This window comes from Artemia franciscana, chromosome 3 (assembly GCF_032884065.1).
Source record: "Artemia franciscana chromosome 3, ASM3288406v1, whole genome shotgun sequence".
NCBI lineage: Eukaryota > Metazoa > Arthropoda > Branchiopoda > Anostraca > Artemiidae > Artemia > Artemia franciscana.
The window spans coordinates 23005418-23025356 of NC_088865.1; the positions used below are offsets into that span (position 1 = coordinate 23005418).

The 19939-nt window shown below is 36.0% G+C and overlaps 2 protein-coding genes across 2 annotated transcripts in view; both read left to right on the forward strand.

The window, feature by feature from the left end:
* Positions 1-18622, forward strand: part of LOC136025034 (phosphoacetylglucosamine mutase-like) — a 54248-nt gene extending 35626 nt beyond the window's left edge. The window contains exons 8-11 of the mRNA XM_065700679.1: positions 768-964; positions 4203-4276; positions 9032-9224; positions 15918-18622. Of these exons, the coding sequence (XP_065556751.1) occupies positions 768-964; positions 4203-4276; positions 9032-9224; positions 15918-16178 (725 nt within the window). The 3' untranslated portion in view covers positions 16179-18622. The remainder of the gene's footprint in view (positions 1-767; positions 965-4202; positions 4277-9031; positions 9225-15917) is intronic.
* LOC136025036 (alpha-(1,3)-fucosyltransferase C-like) overlaps positions 1-19939 on the forward strand; it is a 94910-nt gene that overhangs the window by 38893 nt on the left and 36078 nt on the right. The gene's annotated exons all lie outside the window — the stretch shown is intronic.

Consider the following 19939-nt stretch of genomic DNA (forward strand, 5'->3'; position numbering starts at 1 on the left):
GCAAAACATTATGATTTTTTAAGCTTCTTTTCCCAGCTATATATATATATAAGCGAGAAAAAAGAATGTACTGCATTTAAGGAAATATAAATTTTTAAATATCTTACGAACCGAACAATGCAAGAGAAAACGGATTTAATCAAATGATAGAACCTACTTAATATAAGGCGATGTGCTCAAAATATAATTATCCCAATGTTACTATAAAAAAGGTAAGGTAAAGGATACGGCGTTAGACTTTACAGTCCCTACCGGCGGTCCTGATCTCCGTTTCTTGGCCCTTCAGCCAGGAAGTGCAATGGGGGGGGGGCAACCATCCTGTGCTTTCGCACACCCTTCCTGTTTACCTTCCCAAGATTTCTCCAGGTACCCATTTAGAGCTGGGTCGACTCTGGCTAAGCTTACAGAGCCACGCCACTGACCCCCGTCCCAAACTAATTAATTGGGTATACTGGGATTCGAACCTGCGTCCTCTCAGACGAAGGATTCTCCAATGTTACTATATCTTTCAAATAATGCATTGTTTTTTATCCAGTGCACCTTACCACTATCGAGATTTGATCTATGCTTTAAATTTAATTCTGGTTATAAGAAAATTAGGAGATTTAAAGCTTTGAGTCTAGTTAAGTATTTGTCCTTGGGGGCTTAAAGTTTCATAATTTCACAAAAAAGTAAATTTTTTTGATTTTATATGTAAAACTAGTGTGGATTGCTTAGTTTATTGAGTGTTTTCTATATTGATTAATGTTTTCTTTTTTTTATTTTAGTTGCTGGTTATTTCAAAGAGCTCGTGAGTGAATCTGGATTGGCGCTTAATTTGGGTCTTGTTCAGACTGCATATGCTAACGGTAGTTCAACTCATTATATTAGCGAGAATTTAAAAGTACCGGTTGCTTGTGTTCCAACTGGTGTCAAACATCTTCATCATAAAGCGACGAATTTCGATATTGGTATATATTTTGAAGTAAGTTCAGTGCTTAATTGAATGTTCAGTGCTCAAAACAGAAAAAAAGTAATTATATCTCTGACTAAGGTTATATTTAGTTAAACAGATGTATGATCTACCGCCATGCAATATGGATAAAAACTTCGAATTAGTTGTTGTAATGAAAATCCTCGCTTCAGATGTACGTAAACCGAAAGCTCGATGAAAGGCAATTGTACTGTAACCTAACGAGATAGTTGAAAAAGAAGAGCTGGGGAAGTTGCTGTTTTGCTCTAACATCCTGCGATTATTGCCGACGCTTATAATAATAATAATAATATTTATTACCCACAAATATACAAAAGTATAAACAGTAGAGTACAGAGAAAAAATTAATAAACAAAGCAAAAACAAAAGTACACGTAACTCAACAATGGCAAGCACAATAAATCTAATATAACAAAGAAAAACAGTATAATAAAATAAACTAACAGACCAGAAGAACAGACGAAGTAAAGCTGCATTGATAACTAGAAATATTTACAAACACGGTATAGACCGCCGCTCATCTTTCGCATTCATCAAATTCATCATTTATTAATAACCCACAACGATAACCCTATGGAGAAAAGAAAAAGCAAACGAAACTAGACCTCCGTTGCCTGTGCAACGGGAAGTGTTGCAGCAACTGTGCCCTGTTCCTTAGGGCACAGTTGCGGAGCAACACGTGCAACTGTGCCCTACGGGACACAGTTGCGGAGCAACAGTCTCCATTATGTCCTTCAGAGGACATTTTTCTAATGTGGCTTCGATTGTTATCTTGAAGCATCTTTCTGAGGAACTTTTTAATCCATTTCACGTTATAAAAATAAAATAGACATCAAAATCGAAAATTTAAGAAAATTTCAAAAAATCGGAACGAGATTGACTTTTCCGGAATTATTTCCGGGAAATCTGTAAGAGCTACGGAATTTCATGCTTCAGTTCTCGAAAACATCAATAAAAGTTCTATATGAGTTCATAATTATTTTATCTCTAAAACGTTTACTTCCGAAACTAGGGCCGTCTTAACTTGACGCCAATTCGAAGTATTATGTTTCGAGACGCACATTTCGGGAATTATTTCCGGGAAATCTGAAAGAGATACGGAAATAACGTCTTATAGTTTTCTGCTTAACTTTTGATGGTCTAAGCTAGGAAAATATAAAACAAACCAAATTCACCAAAAAATTTAAATTGCCCCGAGGGCTTGACAAAACTTCCAAATAGAAAAACCCAAAGAAGGAATTTTATTTCGGAGAAACTATTGTAAGCTCCAGTTGTTAGGAGATCGAGACCTGTCGAACCGCGTTGGAAAAAAATTCTAGCTGGTCCAGAACAGAAGTTACCTCTAGAACGTCGAAACTTCGGAAATTATCTCTTAGAGAACGAAGCAACTTGGTATATAGAACACTTCACTTCATCTTGCATACTTTTCAAAGCACTACTCGATAAAAATATAAGAAACATCAAAATCGAAAATTTGAGAAAATTCCAAAAAAAATCGGAACGAGATGGACTTTTCCGGAATTATTTCCGGGAAATCTGTAAGAGCTACGGAATTTTGTGCTCAGGTTCTCGAAGAGACAAATGAAAGTTCTACATGAGTTCAGCATAACTGTATTTCTAACAAGTTTATTTCCGAAGCTAGGGTCGTCTTAACTTGACGCCAAACATCGAACGCAGAGTTTCTAAGAAAAAAAGGGTTTTATTTTTTTTTATGGAAAACTGTTAGAAATTTTAGGAACTTCTCTGGAACTTTTTTACTCTGTTTCACGTTTCCCTTCCCTCTGAAAAATCTCAAATTTTTAACTCTTACCACTTCGGAGCTACAGGTCGCTGATCACGGTGAAAAAAAAAAAAAAAAAACTACGAAAGCAGTAGTGTTGCTCCGCAACACAATTAACAAAACGACAAAAAAGAGAAACTAAATACTTATCCTACATAATACATAAATAACAAGAGAAATATAACTAAACTAGAAAGATAACTTATAAGAAGAAGAAGATTATGGCACCATGGCCCCATACAGGGAATTATTCTTGCAGAGAGATCGGACATAGCGAGACAGCCGATTTTGGACGGCCAGGTATGGATCAAGAATGCCATATCTTTCACTAATCCAAGAGTTTCTAGTCCAGGGTGGTAGGCCTAACAAGAACTTACAAAAACGCTTATGTGACTGCTTTAATTTCTTTTCCTGTATTTGAAAAAGAGACCAATAAAGTGGCATGCTGTTGCATTTTAAAAACTCTTTGAATGCTCTTTTAGGTTACCGTTAATACTTTAAACGTGGTTATAGAACGTTTTCACGTTAGAATTACTTAGAAATATTTAAGAATTATTTAGAATTTATTAGAAATATTTATTGTTATGTGTCTCCGATAAATGACTATGCTGTCGATTCCTACTGTTAGAAAGCAGATGAAAAGTATGATTTTACAATGAGTTGCTGAATTGCCCTTTTATTATGTATGCCTTTTTTTATATTCTCTGTCTTTTGACTTTTTTATGAAGGCGAATCAATTAGTAATAGCAATAGTTGAATTTGATTTTATTTATAATCCGTTGTAAATTTTAAGCATCACAAGGAGTATAAAAAAAGAAGGAAAAAAAGGGGAAAAAGACAAACAGAACCGGAAACGAAACTCATAACATAAATATAGACGCAGGCCTCATAAAATTCTTCCCAGAGTGTATTTTTGGCCCTGGATTCATTACTAAAAGTTTCATTTTTCTAATCTAACCCCTTTCCAAGATAGTGAAATGTGCTAAACTAGAATTTTACCCAAATTTTTCATTTTTAAAGTTTTTTTTTTAACCTGTTATATGCCTCAATGTCGACTTGCCGTCATAAGGATAAATAACCTATCAGTAAATTCTCCCATGAGACTATCACCAAAAGCTATAAAGAATCCGTGGCTTGACTATGAAATGCGAATAAAAAAAAAAGTTCATTTTCCCTTTTTGCTCAAATGATGCTGCCAAATTGCTTAAATGATGTTTCCTTTCAGCTGATTTTTAGCATTATCTGAGCACAAGAAACTAAAGAAACGTGAAATAAGTACTAACTTTATGATTATTGAATAATTGATGATACTGTGGGTTTTTATTGATTTCGTTATTAGGTACGCCAAGGCATCTGATTATGGTATGTTTTTAGTCTTCCTTTCATGCTGCTTATTTATGGCCTTTGTAATTGAGTCTTTTTTATGATTTCTTTTTCCTTACATTGCAGGCCAATGGTCATGGAACCGTTGTTTTTAGTGACATTGCCACATTGAAGATTAGAAACTCTCAAAATGATACAAGGTATTTTGTTCACTGGTTTCATTCTGTTTTCAAGTCATTTTAGTTTTATAAATCCCTGGTTTTCCGCTTGAATAACCGTCTTTTTTCGTCATCTACCAGATAGACATTCGTCAGATATGTCTTTTTCGCCCTGAACCAGAAGGAGATTACAACAAACACATAGACAGGAATTTGGGGTGTGGGGGGGGGCATTGAATTTTTAAGAATCTCAGTATGTTTAACTTCACGGTGTAACTTCATAGTAAACAGGTAAAATTTCACGTTTACATGATAAATTAAAAAACATGTTCAAGTACCCTAGCTTTAAGCTAAGTTAGAAATTGCCTAAGACTACCTTACGCTGATGATATTTACTTTAGCGAAATAAACGTACATCATTTGCTCGCATGCTTTTCTTACTGATGATTTTTGCCTACTCGGATCAGGAAATCCTATATTTTAAGCTGGTGAGATCTGTCCTCTTTCCTAGATAATACAGGATGAAGCTAGTACAGCATGAAGCAAAATTGCCTGTCGCTAATTAAACCCTTCAGTTAATAAAAAAAAGGCTTAGATTATTGTTACTAAAATAAAGGAATTCCCGCAGTATGCATACAACGGGTCGATGCAGGAGACAGATTCTCTGAAATACTTATTTTCAATATTTATTGTTTATGTCAAGGTTCTTTGATTTTTACATGGGTTTATGAAGCAAAATTTGGATTTTTAAGGACTTCCTTGGCTTACATATAGAAACAAGGTAGTATCCTCAGGGTGTTCATGCATGTGAAAAACTGAGGGGCAAATTTTCCATCCTGGAGATGCTCCAGTGATCTCATAACCTAGAAGGAATTTTGTTAAAACCCAATGAAGTACCTGAAACTCGCATGTTCGGGTCGAAATACTGCGAATTTTCATAAAAGCTAGTAAAGCATACCTGTACAGGGTGTTGGGGAGAGGGAAGGGACAATTCTCCTGCAATTTATCTATTTAGCAAATTATAAGTGTGTAAATTTTTTTTCTTGGATAATTTACTTGTTCGGTAGTTTTTTTTTTATTTATTTAAGAGTGGCACATATAAAGATATTAAGGCTGTTAAAACTTATGTGTTATATCAAGATGGGGAGTAGTAATTCTCCTAAATGCGATTTTCGGCTAAGATAATTCGACCGGTCCTGATTTCATTTCGATCTGATACGCTTTTTGTGGGGTTCCGGGCTTTTTTTTATGGCACTTGGTATTAACCAAGTGACATATAGCAATCGCCAATTCTGTCGGTCTGTCTGTCTGTCTGTCGGTCCCGGTTTTGCTACTTTAGGCACTTCCAGGTAAGCTAGGACGATAAAATTTGGCAAGTGTATCAGCGACCGGACCAGATTAAATTAGAAATAGTCGTTTTCCCGATTTGACCATCTGGGGGGGGGGAGTGGGGGCCCGGTTAATTCGCCAAAAATAGAAAAAATGAAGTATTTTTAACTTATGAGCGGGTGATTGGATCTTAATTAAATTTGATGTTTGGAATGATATTGTGTCTCAGAGCTATTATTTTAAATCCCGACAGGATCTGATGACATTGGGGGGAGTTGGAGGGGGAAAACCTAAAGTCCCGGTTTTGCTACTTTAGGCACTTCCAGGTAAGCTAGGACGATGAAATTTGGCAAGCGTATCAGGGATCGGACCTGATTAAATTAAAAATAGTCGTTTTCCCGATTTGACCATCTGGGGGGGGGCGGTTCATTCGGAAAAAATAGAAAAAATGAAGTATTTTTAACTTATGAGCGGGTGATTGGATCTTAATGAAATTTGATGTTTGGAATGATATTGTGTCTCAGAGCTCTTATTTTAAATCCCGACCGGGTCTGATGACATTGGGGGGAGTTGGAGGGGGAAACCTAAAATCTTGGAAAACACGTAGAGTGGAGGGATCGGGATGAAACTTGATGGGAAAAATAAGCGCAAATCCCAGATACAAGATTGACATAATCGGAACTGATTCGTTCTCTTTGGGGTAGTTGGGGGGGGGGAGTAATTCTTAAAAATTAGAAAAATGAGGTATTTTCAACTTACGAATTTGATGTTTAGAATGATATCGTGTCTTAGAGCTCTTATTTTAAATCCCGACCGGATCTGGTGATCAGGGCGGGGAGTTGGGAGGGGGAAACCTAAAACTTGGAAAACACTTAGAGTGGAGTGATCGGGATGAAACATGGTGGGAAAAATAAACACAAGTACTAGATAGCTGACTGACATAAACGGAACGGATCCGCTCTCTTTGGGGTAGTTGGGGGGGGGGGGGTATTTCTGAAAAATTAAAAAAATGAGGTATTTTTAACTAACGAACGGGTGATCGGATCTCAATGAAATTTGATATTTAGAAGGATATCGTGGCTCAGAGCTCATATTTTAAACCCGACCGGATCTGGTGACATTGGGGGGGGGGAGTTGGGAGGGGGAAACCTAAAATTTGGAAAACACTTAGAGTGAAGGGATCGGGATGAAACTTGGTGGGGAAAAAAACACGAGTCCTAGATACTTGATTGACATAACCAGAAGGGATCCGCTCTCTTTGGGGTAGTTGGGGGGGTGGGGTTAATTCTGAAAGATTAGAAAAAAGGAGGTATTTTTAACTTACGAACGGGTGATTGGATCTCCATGAAATTTGATATTAGAAGGATATCGTGTCTCAAAGCTCTTATTTTAAATCCTGACCGGATCTGGTGACATTGGGGGAATTTTGGGGTGGGGAAACCTAAAATGATGGAAAACGCTTAGATTGGAGGGATTGGGATGAAACTTGGTTGGAAAAATAAGCAGAAGTCTTGCATACGTGATTTACATAATTGGAACGGATCCGCTCAATTGCGGGGGGGGGGGGGGTTAATTCTGAAAAATAAGAAAAAATGACGTATTTTTAACTTACGAAGGAGTGATTGGATCTTCATGAAACTTCATATTTAGAAGGATCTCGTGACTCAGATCTCTTATTTTAAATCTCAACCGGATCCAGCGTAATTGGAGGGGGGCAGTTGAGGGGAACCAGAAATCTTAGAAAATACTTAAGAGGTGAGATCAGGATGAAACTGGATGGGAAGAATCAAAACCTGTCTAAGATACATGACTGACATAACTGGACCGGATCTGCTCTCTTTGGTGGAGTTGGGGGGGGGGGGTAATTTTGAAAATTGGGGCATTTGTAACTTACGAAAAGGTGACCAGATCTTAATCAAATTTGATATTTAGAAGGATCTTGCGCTTTAAAGCTCTAATTTTAAATACCGATCAGATCCTGTGACATTCGGGGAAGTTGGAGGGGGAAACCGGAATTCTTGGAAAACGTGAAAATTGGGGTATTTTTATTTTACGAACAGGTGATCGGATCGAAATGAAATTTGATATTTAGAAGGAATTCATGTCTCAGAGCTCTTATTTCAAATCCCGACCAGATCTTTTGACATTGGGGGGAGTTGGAGGGGGAAATCTTGGAAAAACACTTGGAGTGTAGGAATCGGGATGAAGCTTGGTGGATAGAATAAACAAATGTCCTTGATACGTGATTGACTGAACCATACTGGATTCGCTCTCTTTGGGGGAGTTGAGGGGAGGGGTTCAGTGATTTGGCGAGTTTGGTGCTTCTGGACGTGCTAAAACGATGAAAACTGGTAGGCGTGTCAGGGAGCTTCACAATTTGACTTTATAAAGTCGTTTTCCCAGATTCGACCATCTGGGGGGCAAAAGGGAGAGGAAAAATTAGAAAAAATTAGGTATTTATAACTTACGAGTGGGTGATCGGATCTTAATGAATTTTGATATTTAGAAGGACTTTGTGACTCAGAGCTCTTATTTTAAATCTTGACCGGCATTAAGCCTCTTATTTTCCTTTTTAAATTAATCTATTGATTTATAGAATTTTGCTAGAGCTCATACCATATGATCTCTTGGCTCTTAGCTCTTCTTGCCTCGTCACAAGTGCCATATGAGCTCTTAGCTCTTGTTTAAATAGCCATTAGCCTGTTTTGACAACGAAGTTACCCATTTTCACACAAAATCATAACACATGACAATAGCACACGCAACAATAACATAACGTAGTACATAACAATAGCATAACAATTTCACAAACGAGCATAATCAGACATATGATACCGTAAAACTAAAACTAATAGATATATTAAGGCTGTTAAAATTTCTGTATTTGAAAATAATCAAGCAATTTGAAATGTATCTCCCAACTATTGAGCAATATGTTGCACCGTGGCTCACATCAAAGACAGTTTGAAGCTGTTTAAAAGAGTTTTGCAGAGAGTTATTTCTACAGGCCATGAACAGGTCTGTCTGTTCTAATATAATTTTTCTGTAAGTGTAAGGGTGCTTATTACAGGGAATCGTGGTTGCAATCTTGTTTGGGTTATAAGATAAGATAATAAGATAATATTTATTTTCAAGAGACTATCACAAGCTCTATAGAGCCGAATTCGCTTTATATGTCAGTAAAAGCTAAGAGAAAAAAATTCAAATCAGTACGTAAAGTCAAACACATAAAATTAAAAAGAAATTAAAAAGGCTAATCATAAAAATTATCTTTGAATGCCTTTGATGCTTAAACGTCATTTGTTTGTCATTTTACAGATTCATTTTTCTTTCTTCAAAACTTTATTTTTGTTTGGTCGTTATTGTTGGCAAGTGTTAATTTGAGAAAGAAAAACCCGAGAAAGAGCTAGGAATAGAAATGAGACCTTTTTTGGCTTTATATTTATTGATCGACTGTTTCCTTTTTAGTATGACCGATAAACAGATTATGGCTGTAAAGAAATTAGCAATTCTTTGTGATATTATCAATCAAACAGTTGGTGATGCTATTTCTGATATCCTATTGGTTGAATCTATTCTTTATGCTCGTGGTTGGTCAATCGAAGACTGGAATAAATCCTACACGGATTTGCCGAATCGACAACTTAAGGTCCAAGTTAAGGTATGAAATAAATTTGAAAGGAGCGGGCTAAGACCGAAAAATGGGTATTTTCACAGGCCAAAGTATAGAGTAGCCAACTAGACAAACTCATTTGATTTTGTTCTGCAAAAATAAAAAGAATGATAAATATAATAAAAAACCATGGTCATTTGAATCGGAAAAATTATCAGAAGTAGGATGCCACTCGTAATAAGAAACAAGTTATCCTGTCTTTTTTTTTCTTTTTGGCTGGGTTCAGATGTGTTATAAGTAATCATATGATAGCAGGATTCAAGTACACAAGGATGAACGGCCCTGTTTTTGTTATCGCATTTGTACCTATAAGAAGATTCTTATCCACCTTGTTAAAGAGTAATGAAAAAAAAAAAACGTTACTAAAGTTAGAAAATTGAATAACATAATACGTTAAATTAGAAAGAATAATGACTTGGAGACTAATTGAAATAGGTTTTAAAATTAATATTACGCTTATACATTGGGCACACAGGTCCAACATTCAGAGGGATCCCAGTTCGCCTTTTTTGTGTGCAGGAATGATGTTCTATTGAAATCACATTATCAGCTTTTTTTGTTCTGTATTGCTTTTCAATCTTTCGACGTGTTTTGAAGTAGACCCTAATGTTACAATTTTGCAGATTTTGCTACGTGCATACGAAATGGATTTATTTTTATTTATAAAGGGCTAGTGAAGACTAGAAGCAGCTAACAAAACCTACGCACCTGGTCGTAGCTGCACTAAGTACAAGTTTTAGGGTTGCTATTTTTTTCACAAAGATTAGGTTATTCCTCCCTCCTTCCAAGTGCATGGAGGCCCAAATTTCCATTTCTTCAGGGAGGAGCCCTTTAGAAGTGTATTAGGTGGCAAATTTCCACTGCGTCGCTCCTCTTTGCTTTTATATATACGAAGAAAGTTTATTCCCAAGGGAGGAAAGTTTGCACCAACTCAAACGAAAACGAAACAATTTTAAACAGTAAAAGGCTCCGAGAACATCTAACAGTTAATCTGAAGTTACCTCTAAATTTTATTGCTGATACCATCTCGTTTTATGTGGAAGATTGGGATAAGTGCAGTGTTTATCTCAAAGACGGACAAAAGTCTGACAATCATGGATGGGATGCAAACGGGTTTTTTTTTTGGGGGGGGGGAATGGTAAAAAAATTGTATTTTTAAGCCGAATTTTTCTACGTTTTATATGAACCCTTTTCAGGAGGATAGCCCCCCTCCTTTCTTCTATATGTAGATATGAAGCAGTATTTGAGGCAGTATGTTATTTTTTATCTCAAACATCGTTATATTGGTATGAATTTGAAAATTGTTTTAGCAAAATCTGATCTTTCTTAAACATGCAGATTTTGCCAAAAAGTAATTTAATTCCAAGTTTACTAATGCAAAATGTATCCTCTCAGTGGTGGATCCAGGATAGACCAAAGGGGGGCGGGGGTGAAAGCACCAGGGGGTATGGAATACCCCCCAGCAAGGCGGGGTCTGGGGGCCCTCCCCGGGAAAATTCTCAAAATTGAAGTGTCAAATGACACATTTTTAGGCCGTTTTAACTGTTTGTTAACCAGAGTTTAGAAATAAAAAAATGTGGTTTGGCTAAAGATTATTGACTACAAAATAAAAAAGATTTTGGAGCCGTTAGAGTGTTTTGCATTAACATATCATATCTGACCCTTTTACCATAAGAATTTGGACGTTGAAAGCTATTACCTTATTATTTCAAGGACGGAAATACTTTTATTACTGATATTACTACTTTTTCAAATGATTCAGTTTTTAAAATAAACCCGTATTTACATTTTTAGTTATTCTACATTATAATAAGTTTTTTATATAAGCGTTCTTGCAACTAATTTGCTCCGAAGTTCGAATTAAGATAATTAAGGTAAAGCAGTTTCACAACTTTGTGGAAGATTCTTGAGGATTGCCGATGTTTCCACCAAAGTCCAATCTCTGTAGATAACTCTAATGATGAAGCAGAAACTTTCTCATAGTAGATATTGGATTTCAACACTTCTTCAACTGTGTGATTAGAAAAGTCAGATGGAATCAGTCCCTCCAGATGTGAAATCTCACTTATGGAACTAAATTTGGTGTTCAACTCAGAAACAAGATGATCCAAAAATGGAATGTGTATTGCCACCTTGTAATGCTGTTCTGCATCTTGACCTGGTAACTGGACATTAGCCTTTTGAGTCTGTCGGCTGCATGATTCGAGTAAGATTATTTCTTCTCCTAATTGCAATGTGCAATGTGTGGCTTGTGAAGATGCATATACTTTCTTGAAGTCGATGCCTACTTCCGATCTCATTTGTATGAGTTTGCTTAGTATTTACATTATATAATTTTTTGCAGTTGATTGGTCTTGTTTGGGGTCTTGGAGACACCTAATCAGTTTTACAGTATGAGCTAAGCAATGAACAGCTGTGTTTAAACTCACGATAAAGTCACTTCTTCGTAATTCGTCTCCAAACGTAATTGCTTTAGATGTTGTTTCTGAGTCCTTATCTAATTCCATATGATCCAGAAATTTAAAAACAAGACGAATAAGGTCATTATAAATAATAAGGCTGGCAACCGATAAAAAAATTACCCATTTGATCTAGTGCGATTGGATATGCAAGGGGGAGGCTCTAGCCCCCCAGCTCCCTTCTGGATCCGCCACTGCATCCTCCTTATAACTTACTATAAGCAAATAGAAAGAAATAGTATAAATATTTTTTGAAATTTCAGGTTTTAGACATGGGATTTTCTCCCTGGGAGGGTTGCTCTTTGTGGTTTATGGTGGCTACATTAGTACTAAGGAATAATGAGTACAATATTGCGTTATTTTAAGAAAATAAGAAATTTTTTGTATCAAAGGTGGTCAACTTGGTTAAATTTTGTTGCATCAAAGATGGTCAACTTGGTTAAATTTTGTTGTATCAACGATGTAAAACTTGAAGGGAAACTTGTCTCTATTGGGAGTTCCTGGATAGAGTAGTCTCGGGTCTTGCCACAGTCAAACCCCTTTAGTAAATTGAAAAGTCGTTCGACATGTTCGTGCTAATTTTTTCTAGCTTCATTCTTGCTTAGCTAGAGTTCAACTACTTGTTTCTAAGATGTTTCCTAAAATAGTCAAGTTTTCCTTTAGCTTTAGTTTTTTGGGAACCATCAGTTTTATTTTAAGTATTAATTTTCATTGTTCCACAATTTTTTAAGGCACTTGGTATTAACCAAGTGACATATAGCGATCGCAAATTCTGTCGGTCTGTGTCTGTCTGTCGGTCTGTCCCGGTTTTGCTACTTTAGGCACTTCCAGGTAAGCTAGGACGATGAAATCTAGGACAGATCTTAATGAAATTTGATATCTAGATGGATCTTGTGCTTTAGAACTCTCATTTTAAATCCCGTTCAGATCCGGTGACATTGAAGAGAGTTGGAGGGAGAAGCCGGAAATCTCAGTAAACGTTAAAATCAAGGTATCTTACGAATGAGTAATCGGATCTTAATGAAACTTGATATATAGAAGAATCTTATGTTTCAGATGCTCCATTTTCAATCGGATTCAATCGGATCTGAGAACATAGAGGGTTGGAGGGGGAGAAACAGAAATCTTGGAAACCGGAAACTTGAAAAACGCTTAGAGTGGAGAGATCGGGATGAAACTTGATGGGAAGAATAAGCACAAGTTATAGATACGAGATTGGCGTAATTGGTACGGATCTCTTTGGGGGAGCTGGAGGTTGTTAGTTTGGAAAAGTCAGAAAAATTGAGGTATTTTTAACTTAAGAACTGGTGACCGGATCTTAATGAAATTTGATATTTAGAAGGAACCCATGTCTCAGAGCTCTTATTTTAAATGTTGACCAGATCTGTTAACGTTGGAGGGGGTAGTTTGGGGGGAAACCGGAAATCTCGGAAAACGCTTATAAATGTCGTAGATACATCATTGACGTAAGCGGAATGGATCCGCTCTCTTTGGGGGAGCTAGGTGGAGGGGTTCAGTGTTTTGGCGAGTTTGGTGCTTCTGGACGTGCTAAGACGATGAAAATTGGTAGGCATGTCAGGGAAGTGTACAAATTGACTTAATAAAGTCGTTTTTCCCGATTCGACCATCTGGGGGGGGGGGGGTTGAGGGGAGAGAAAAAGTTAGAAAAATTGAGGTATTTTTAGCTAATGAGTGGGTGATCGGATCTTAATGAATTTTGATATTTAGAAGGGCCTCGTGACTCAGAGCTCTTATTTTAAATGCCGACCGGCAATAAGCCTCTGATTTTCCTTTCAAAGCAATCTATTGATTCTTAGAATTTTGCTAGAGCTCATACCATATGAGCTCTTGGCTCTTCCGACCTCATCACAAGTGCCATATGAGTTCTTAGCTCTTGTTCTTGGTAGTCTTAAATATCCAAATTTGTAGCTATCTTTTATGTTTTTAGAATTTTTACATGACAATAAAAGTGTATTTTTTCCTATATTAAACTATTGCTGCTATTTACAATGGTTGATGTATAGAGATTTCAGTTCAAAAAGGTATATAGAGTGCTCTTCTTAAAACACTACATAAAAAATAACCTCATATGAATGTAATTTCCCTAGACAGAGGAGTAATTGTTTACATTGTGTTTATTACATTGTATTTATTCGCAAGAAAAAAGATAGACATGAAACGAAAAAAAAACACAAAATAGAGGCTGTCTGGGGAACTAGCCTACACTTAATATATCTACCATAGCAAAGTCCTACAAAAACATACAAAAAGGGGAAAAAACTGTAGTGACATATAATGAAAACAATCAATGTCCTAGTATACCTTCGTCAGAATAAGGTATAAAAAAGAAAAAAATAACAAAAGACGTTATTGCTAACAGATGTTGATAATCCTGATGTTACTAGTCAACCTAAATAATCTTTAATTGTTTCTATGAGTATAGCTTGTCATCTTGAATTATTTCTAAAGACATTCAGAGGCTTAGGTTGTATTTTAAATGTTGCCTCAAGTTGGTTTCTGAGGTTTCCCTGAAAACCAAACGATACTCGATATAGTCATTGAAACTGTGGAGCCCGCGTCCGATTCCTAAATCTTGCTATATAAATCGGAAGCTATGACATAGAACGCTGCATAACTAAAAAAATAGATAATGTTATTAAATTAATTTTATTTGGGCACATATCCTGTTTTTTTTTTTTTTACTTAATATCCAAGTAATATTAATTAACCTTAAGGGTAAATCGAGAGAAAATTTCATTGTGTGTTTTTTTTTTTAAATGAGTTGTTTAATGGTTGACGTTAAAAGGATTGTATCCGTTTATCACAAGGCTTTCTGAGCCTTACTTCGGCGGTTGTGTGTGTATCTAGTTTATTTAGGTTCAAGTTACCCCCCCCCCTTGCGTGAAGCAAAGTCTAAGCGACCAGTAGTAGACTGGTAGTGGTAGCAATTAGTAGCGATTGAAAGTTTTCAAAATGTATAAAAAATAACTATTTGAAGAGTTGTTTTCCAGCAGAAAAGAAACCTGAAATAGAAACAAACCAAATATTGACCCACAAAAATGAATCGTTTTCATCGGGTGACGTGAGGTTCTGCCAAAATCGCAAAATTTAACCTGAGCCAGCACATAGCACCGTACCAACACTTAGCCAGCACTATTCAGCAATAGCCACAACCTAGTATAGAGTGAACCCCAAATCATGGTAGCCGAGAATCAAAAACGCATTTTGAAAGTAAAAACACTCTAATGAGAGAAAATCATCATTTGAAGCTGATTCACGAATAGTAACTGCTATTCCCGTAAAAGTTAATTACGAAAACAAATCTATGGGAATGTCCAAAAAGAGCTTGAAACCCCTCGGAAATGGCGGCAGATTGAAATGAAAAGGGCATCATTGGTATCATGATGACCGAAACATAAAACTAGAGGGTTTCTAAACCCCATTTAAAATACCGAAGAAAATCATATTTAGCCTGTTTATCACTGAGGTTCTCTATTTTCTTTTTCTTTTTAAAGTATCGAGGGCAAAAATAGATATTTTAAATTTCTCCTACGGCGAAGAATTCCCAGCCTTTATTCAAACGAACCTACCTTGACATTAGGGCTATATAGATTTCTAAGTGACCCAATCGAAGCCGAAACATCGCTTGAACTTGCAGCAATCCAAATAGCTTGTAAGTCACGTGGATGAAGACCTGTCTTGTCACCAACCATTCCATAAATACCTTGACCTCGTGCGAGTGAATTTTGTAATTCTTAGTAAATAAAGCAACTCATGTTAAGTAAAGTCACATAAACCAAAGTTTTAAACATCCCAAACCAAGAGCTGGTAAATTTTTATGATGCTAATGTAAGTCCCCTGTCGACTCCCTTGACATTCAATCATAAATCACATGAGTTGTACCAGCAAGGGAATACGGTAAATTAGCCAGGATTCTTTCCTGGAAATATTTTCATTCTCTTAGTATTTTATGTTCTTCTTGATTGTAAATTATATGATTATATTTTAGCTAAATTTGTCAGTTTATTTTTTTCTAACATTTGAGTCGCTACTTATATGAGCGACTCGTTACCTCATTATATTATCAATTCTTTTATTTTATTTTCCAGGCCATCATATTGGTAAAAAAATATGGCTAATTACTAGATTTCCCCGGAAGATGACTTGATTTCGAATCAAAATCCAATGTACTGGGTTAATTTTATAGAAAGCTTATTTTTAGGACCGGAACGTTATTTCGACAACTGACGCTGAGCGGCGTTGTCAAACTCCTTCTGAGCTGCAGGATGAAATCGACGCTGCTATTGCCAAATATAAGTTTGGTCGTTCTTTTGTGCGTCCTTCTGGAACTGAAGATGTTATACGTGTTTATGCCGAAGCTGAATCACAGTATTCTGCTGATATGCTTGCCTATGAAGTTGCAGTAATTGTGTATAATTTAGCTGGGGGTGTAGGGGACCAACCACGCAAGCCAAGGTGCTAAAACAAGATTGATAAGTTTTTAATGTAAATGAGTAAAAATGGAGGGATTAAATGTAAAAGTTTTTCAATGCACAATTTTCTTTATCACGAAAAGTTTGTTTGCGGAAATGAGATGATACTATTCAGAAATACTCTGATCTGCTGAATTAAACTTTTATTCCTGTTATTTTACAAGGCTTCAGTGGCAAAATTTATATTTAAGTAAAAATTTCATTTTGCTGTTTAAAAACACTTTTCTTTTTTTTTTGCTGGTGCAAATTCTCCTGGAAAGACTAAACCATCTCCATCAGACGGGATAAAATTGTGTATATCTTGATATAATTGGAGTTCCACAGCCAAGAAAGACTACGGTGGTGGATCGGATTTTTCGGTGTAGAGGGATAGGACTTTGAAAACTTGCTTTTTTTGCCCCAAAAAGCCTAATTTCTGCATATACATTAATTATGATGTATATGCGAATATACTGCTTATACATTCAATATTTTTTTGGGGGGAGGGGGAGAGAAACCTTGGAATGTTTCTCGAATGGGAATTTTCCTGATCTCCTTCTCCTTGTCTTCTTTATTTCTTAATTTCTTTATTTCTTTATTTCCCGTCTTCTTTATTTCTTTATTTATTTCATATGTTTCTTAATTTCTAAGAAAAGACAGCCATGCTGTGGACAATATAAGGCTTCGGAACTCTTGTGGTCCGTAGACTGCATTTAAAACCAGCTGAATTTTTAGTACTTGGGTCACTCCCACAAAAGGAGAACTTTAAGCTAGTCAATTCAATTTTATCTTTAAATTTATGTTTAGTATTTCAGTAATAATGTTTTTTAAACATTTTTGTCACATTATGATGCCTCTCTGCTCGCAAGAATATTTAATATTTACAAAATTCTTGGTATGAAATTTAGCCTGCATCATTGGATAAAGAATGAAAGTATAAAATTTGAATAAATTTCAAAATATCGACTTTGAACATCTTTATTGTACCAAGTTTAATTTCTTTTGTTTTATTATTTAATGGAAAATATTTTGTGTTGATATATTCAGAATCATCATATCTGTCGAAGGATAGAGAAATTTAAAAATAAACAAACATCTACCACCTGTTTGAATTAATGAATGACTTATTTAGCAAGTAATGAGCGCATACTTTTTATTACGATGAAACGTGCGCTTTAAATAAAAAAAAGAAATAATTACTTTCATTTCTTTTATTGCAAGTATCATACTGTGATTTTGTGAACAAATTATTGAATTTCGTTTTTCGACTTTTAAATTGTGATAAAATTGTTATATATACATCTGTGCGTCACAATATATACAGTGGTTGAAAGGAGCATCTCGTTGATTCGTTTGTACTGCCCGTTTTTAAATTGAAAGTTTCTTAATGGAAGCAAAACACTTGGTCAACTTTTCCGTTGGTTCTGTATTTAGATAGTGCGCGAAAGTTTAGGATATTTTCATAAATATATTTAAAAAATGCTAATATGTGAAAGTAGTCGATAATTCGTAAGAAAAAGAAGAGTTTTGCTTTTGGTTCCTGATTTATTGAAAAGTTTCCTCAGGTATGTTCCGTTTTTTTCCACTGAGATCGAGAGCTTGTTATGGTTTATTTTCCCCGAACAAATCTTCGGTTTTTTTTAAGATTTTTTGACAGCTTTGGATGTTTCGACATTAGATGACAGTTGTGCTATCTATCAATAGCTGAGATCTATCTTTAGTCATCATACGCAAGGAAGTATCTAGGATGTTTTGTTCAGGGTGGGGTGTTATTATTTCGGTGGTGGGGGGACCTTTAAAAAATGCATCGAAAAATTAGTTATGTATTTTTGTTACGATTTTACGAATCGGACAGAAATTTTGGGTGGGGTGGGCTTCAAACTTGATAAGCTCCACCTTCCCTGGATACGGTCTTGATCATCTGAATTACATTTTATTTTCATTTTTCATTCTTATTTTTAGATTAGAATCTACGTTAGAAAAAACGGGACAAAACATGCGAAATAGCAATAAATTCCTTTTTTTTAAGTAAGCTTATATCATTCTCTAAGAAAAAGCGACAGTAATATCACAATGCTGGATTCTTGAATGGATTCATTACCCAAGTGATTTAAAAATTTTTTCTGTGCGAGCTTCAGCTGAAGACTTGTCGCGGAATTCTAGGCTTCAGAGGGACCATAAACTTGCCGAAATTGGCTCTTGGAACGTTTGCCAAAAGCGACTCTTCCCAAAATTAGCCACTCCCTTTGATATCTATTTGGAGGGAGCTTTACCTCAATTGGTTGAAACATTAGTATCTCCTGAAAACAGGCTTACATTCCTTTGTATTTGTTGTATTGTCTAATGATATATGTCATATACGGTCTGAGGATAGGGTAATTTTCCTTTCGTACTTGTTCTAGTTTCAATCTACTCATATTTTGGTGGTTTTGTTTAATAAATTTATTTTCTGGAACCTTGCTCAGTTATTAAATTTTAGAAGTTTAGTTGCTAAATTTTAAGAGCTTCAGTTTACAAATACAGATACAGCTACGATTAGGTGATTTACTAATACCCTGGTCTAGCTTCATGTAGCTAGAATATTTTTTGATGTGTCTAGTTGTGCATGGTCAAGATACTTCTTTGTAGGTTGTGGGTTTGAACTCTGCAATGAAAAATCTTCGTAACAGAAAGCTACTGATTTTAACCCAAATGTAACAATGACTATTCTCAAAACGGAAGACACTGCAGAACATAAAAGACGTCCGTTATGAAGATCCCATCTGACCCAAGGGAGATGGTAACCATTGCTCCCTCTCTTTCGTGCCGCAATCTTGATCATGCAAGACTTCAACTACAGGATCCTGTTCGACATTGAACCACGGGATCCTGTTAACTCAATGGCTTAAGGATGTAAGTTTTAACTGATCAGAAAAACTTCTGATCCTTTTTGGAGGGGGGCATGCCCCTAAATTAAGTTTGTGTTTACATTAGGTTCCTCTTTGTCCAGTCCTTCTCACTCCAAACGAAAATGTGTAGTCCTCTTAGCCTAAGCAATGGTCCTTGGAAATTTCAATCCAATCAGAAGAAAGAGTTCTTTGGCCTCAACCTTTAGGGGGCACCTGTTCCCAGACTAACTATTTTTACTCAATAGGGTCCAATTGGGCAGGGACTTTTAGCGTCAAGTTTAAACCTCTTAAGAAAAAAGCTTATTAGCTCTTTTTTTAGCCCCGTTTTCTGGTGAACTGATGTTTTTTATTCCTTTTTTTTTCCAAGACCGAAGTTGGAATTTCAAACGAATATTAATTGTTGCTTCAAAGCCTAATACAGCAAATGTCAATATACTAGTGCATATAAACCAATTGATGATATTTTCCTACGGTCGAGTGGTTATACAAAACTAAAAGAATAAAGGTAAAGGATACAGCACAAGACCCTTAAAGTCCAAACCGGCGGTGCTGATCTTCGTTTCAAGGCCCTTCAGCTAGGAAATACAATTGGGGGTTGGGGGGAAGCCATCCTGTGCTTTTGCACACCCTTCCTATTTACCTGTATACAAAACTTGCGCTTTACTGAAAACACGAAACCTGAGCATAAAAAACCGAAATCCTTTATTTTCTTATCATAAAGATAACAAGTTTCTTCATTGGTAGTATTTTTACAACATGGAAAACTCGAAATTATGTATCCTTTCCCCCAAGTGGGCTCCATGACCCAAAGCAGGGAGAGAAAAATCAAGTAAAAAAAAAGAGAAAGATAAAAGCAACCTCATGCTAATTGTCATTATTGACCA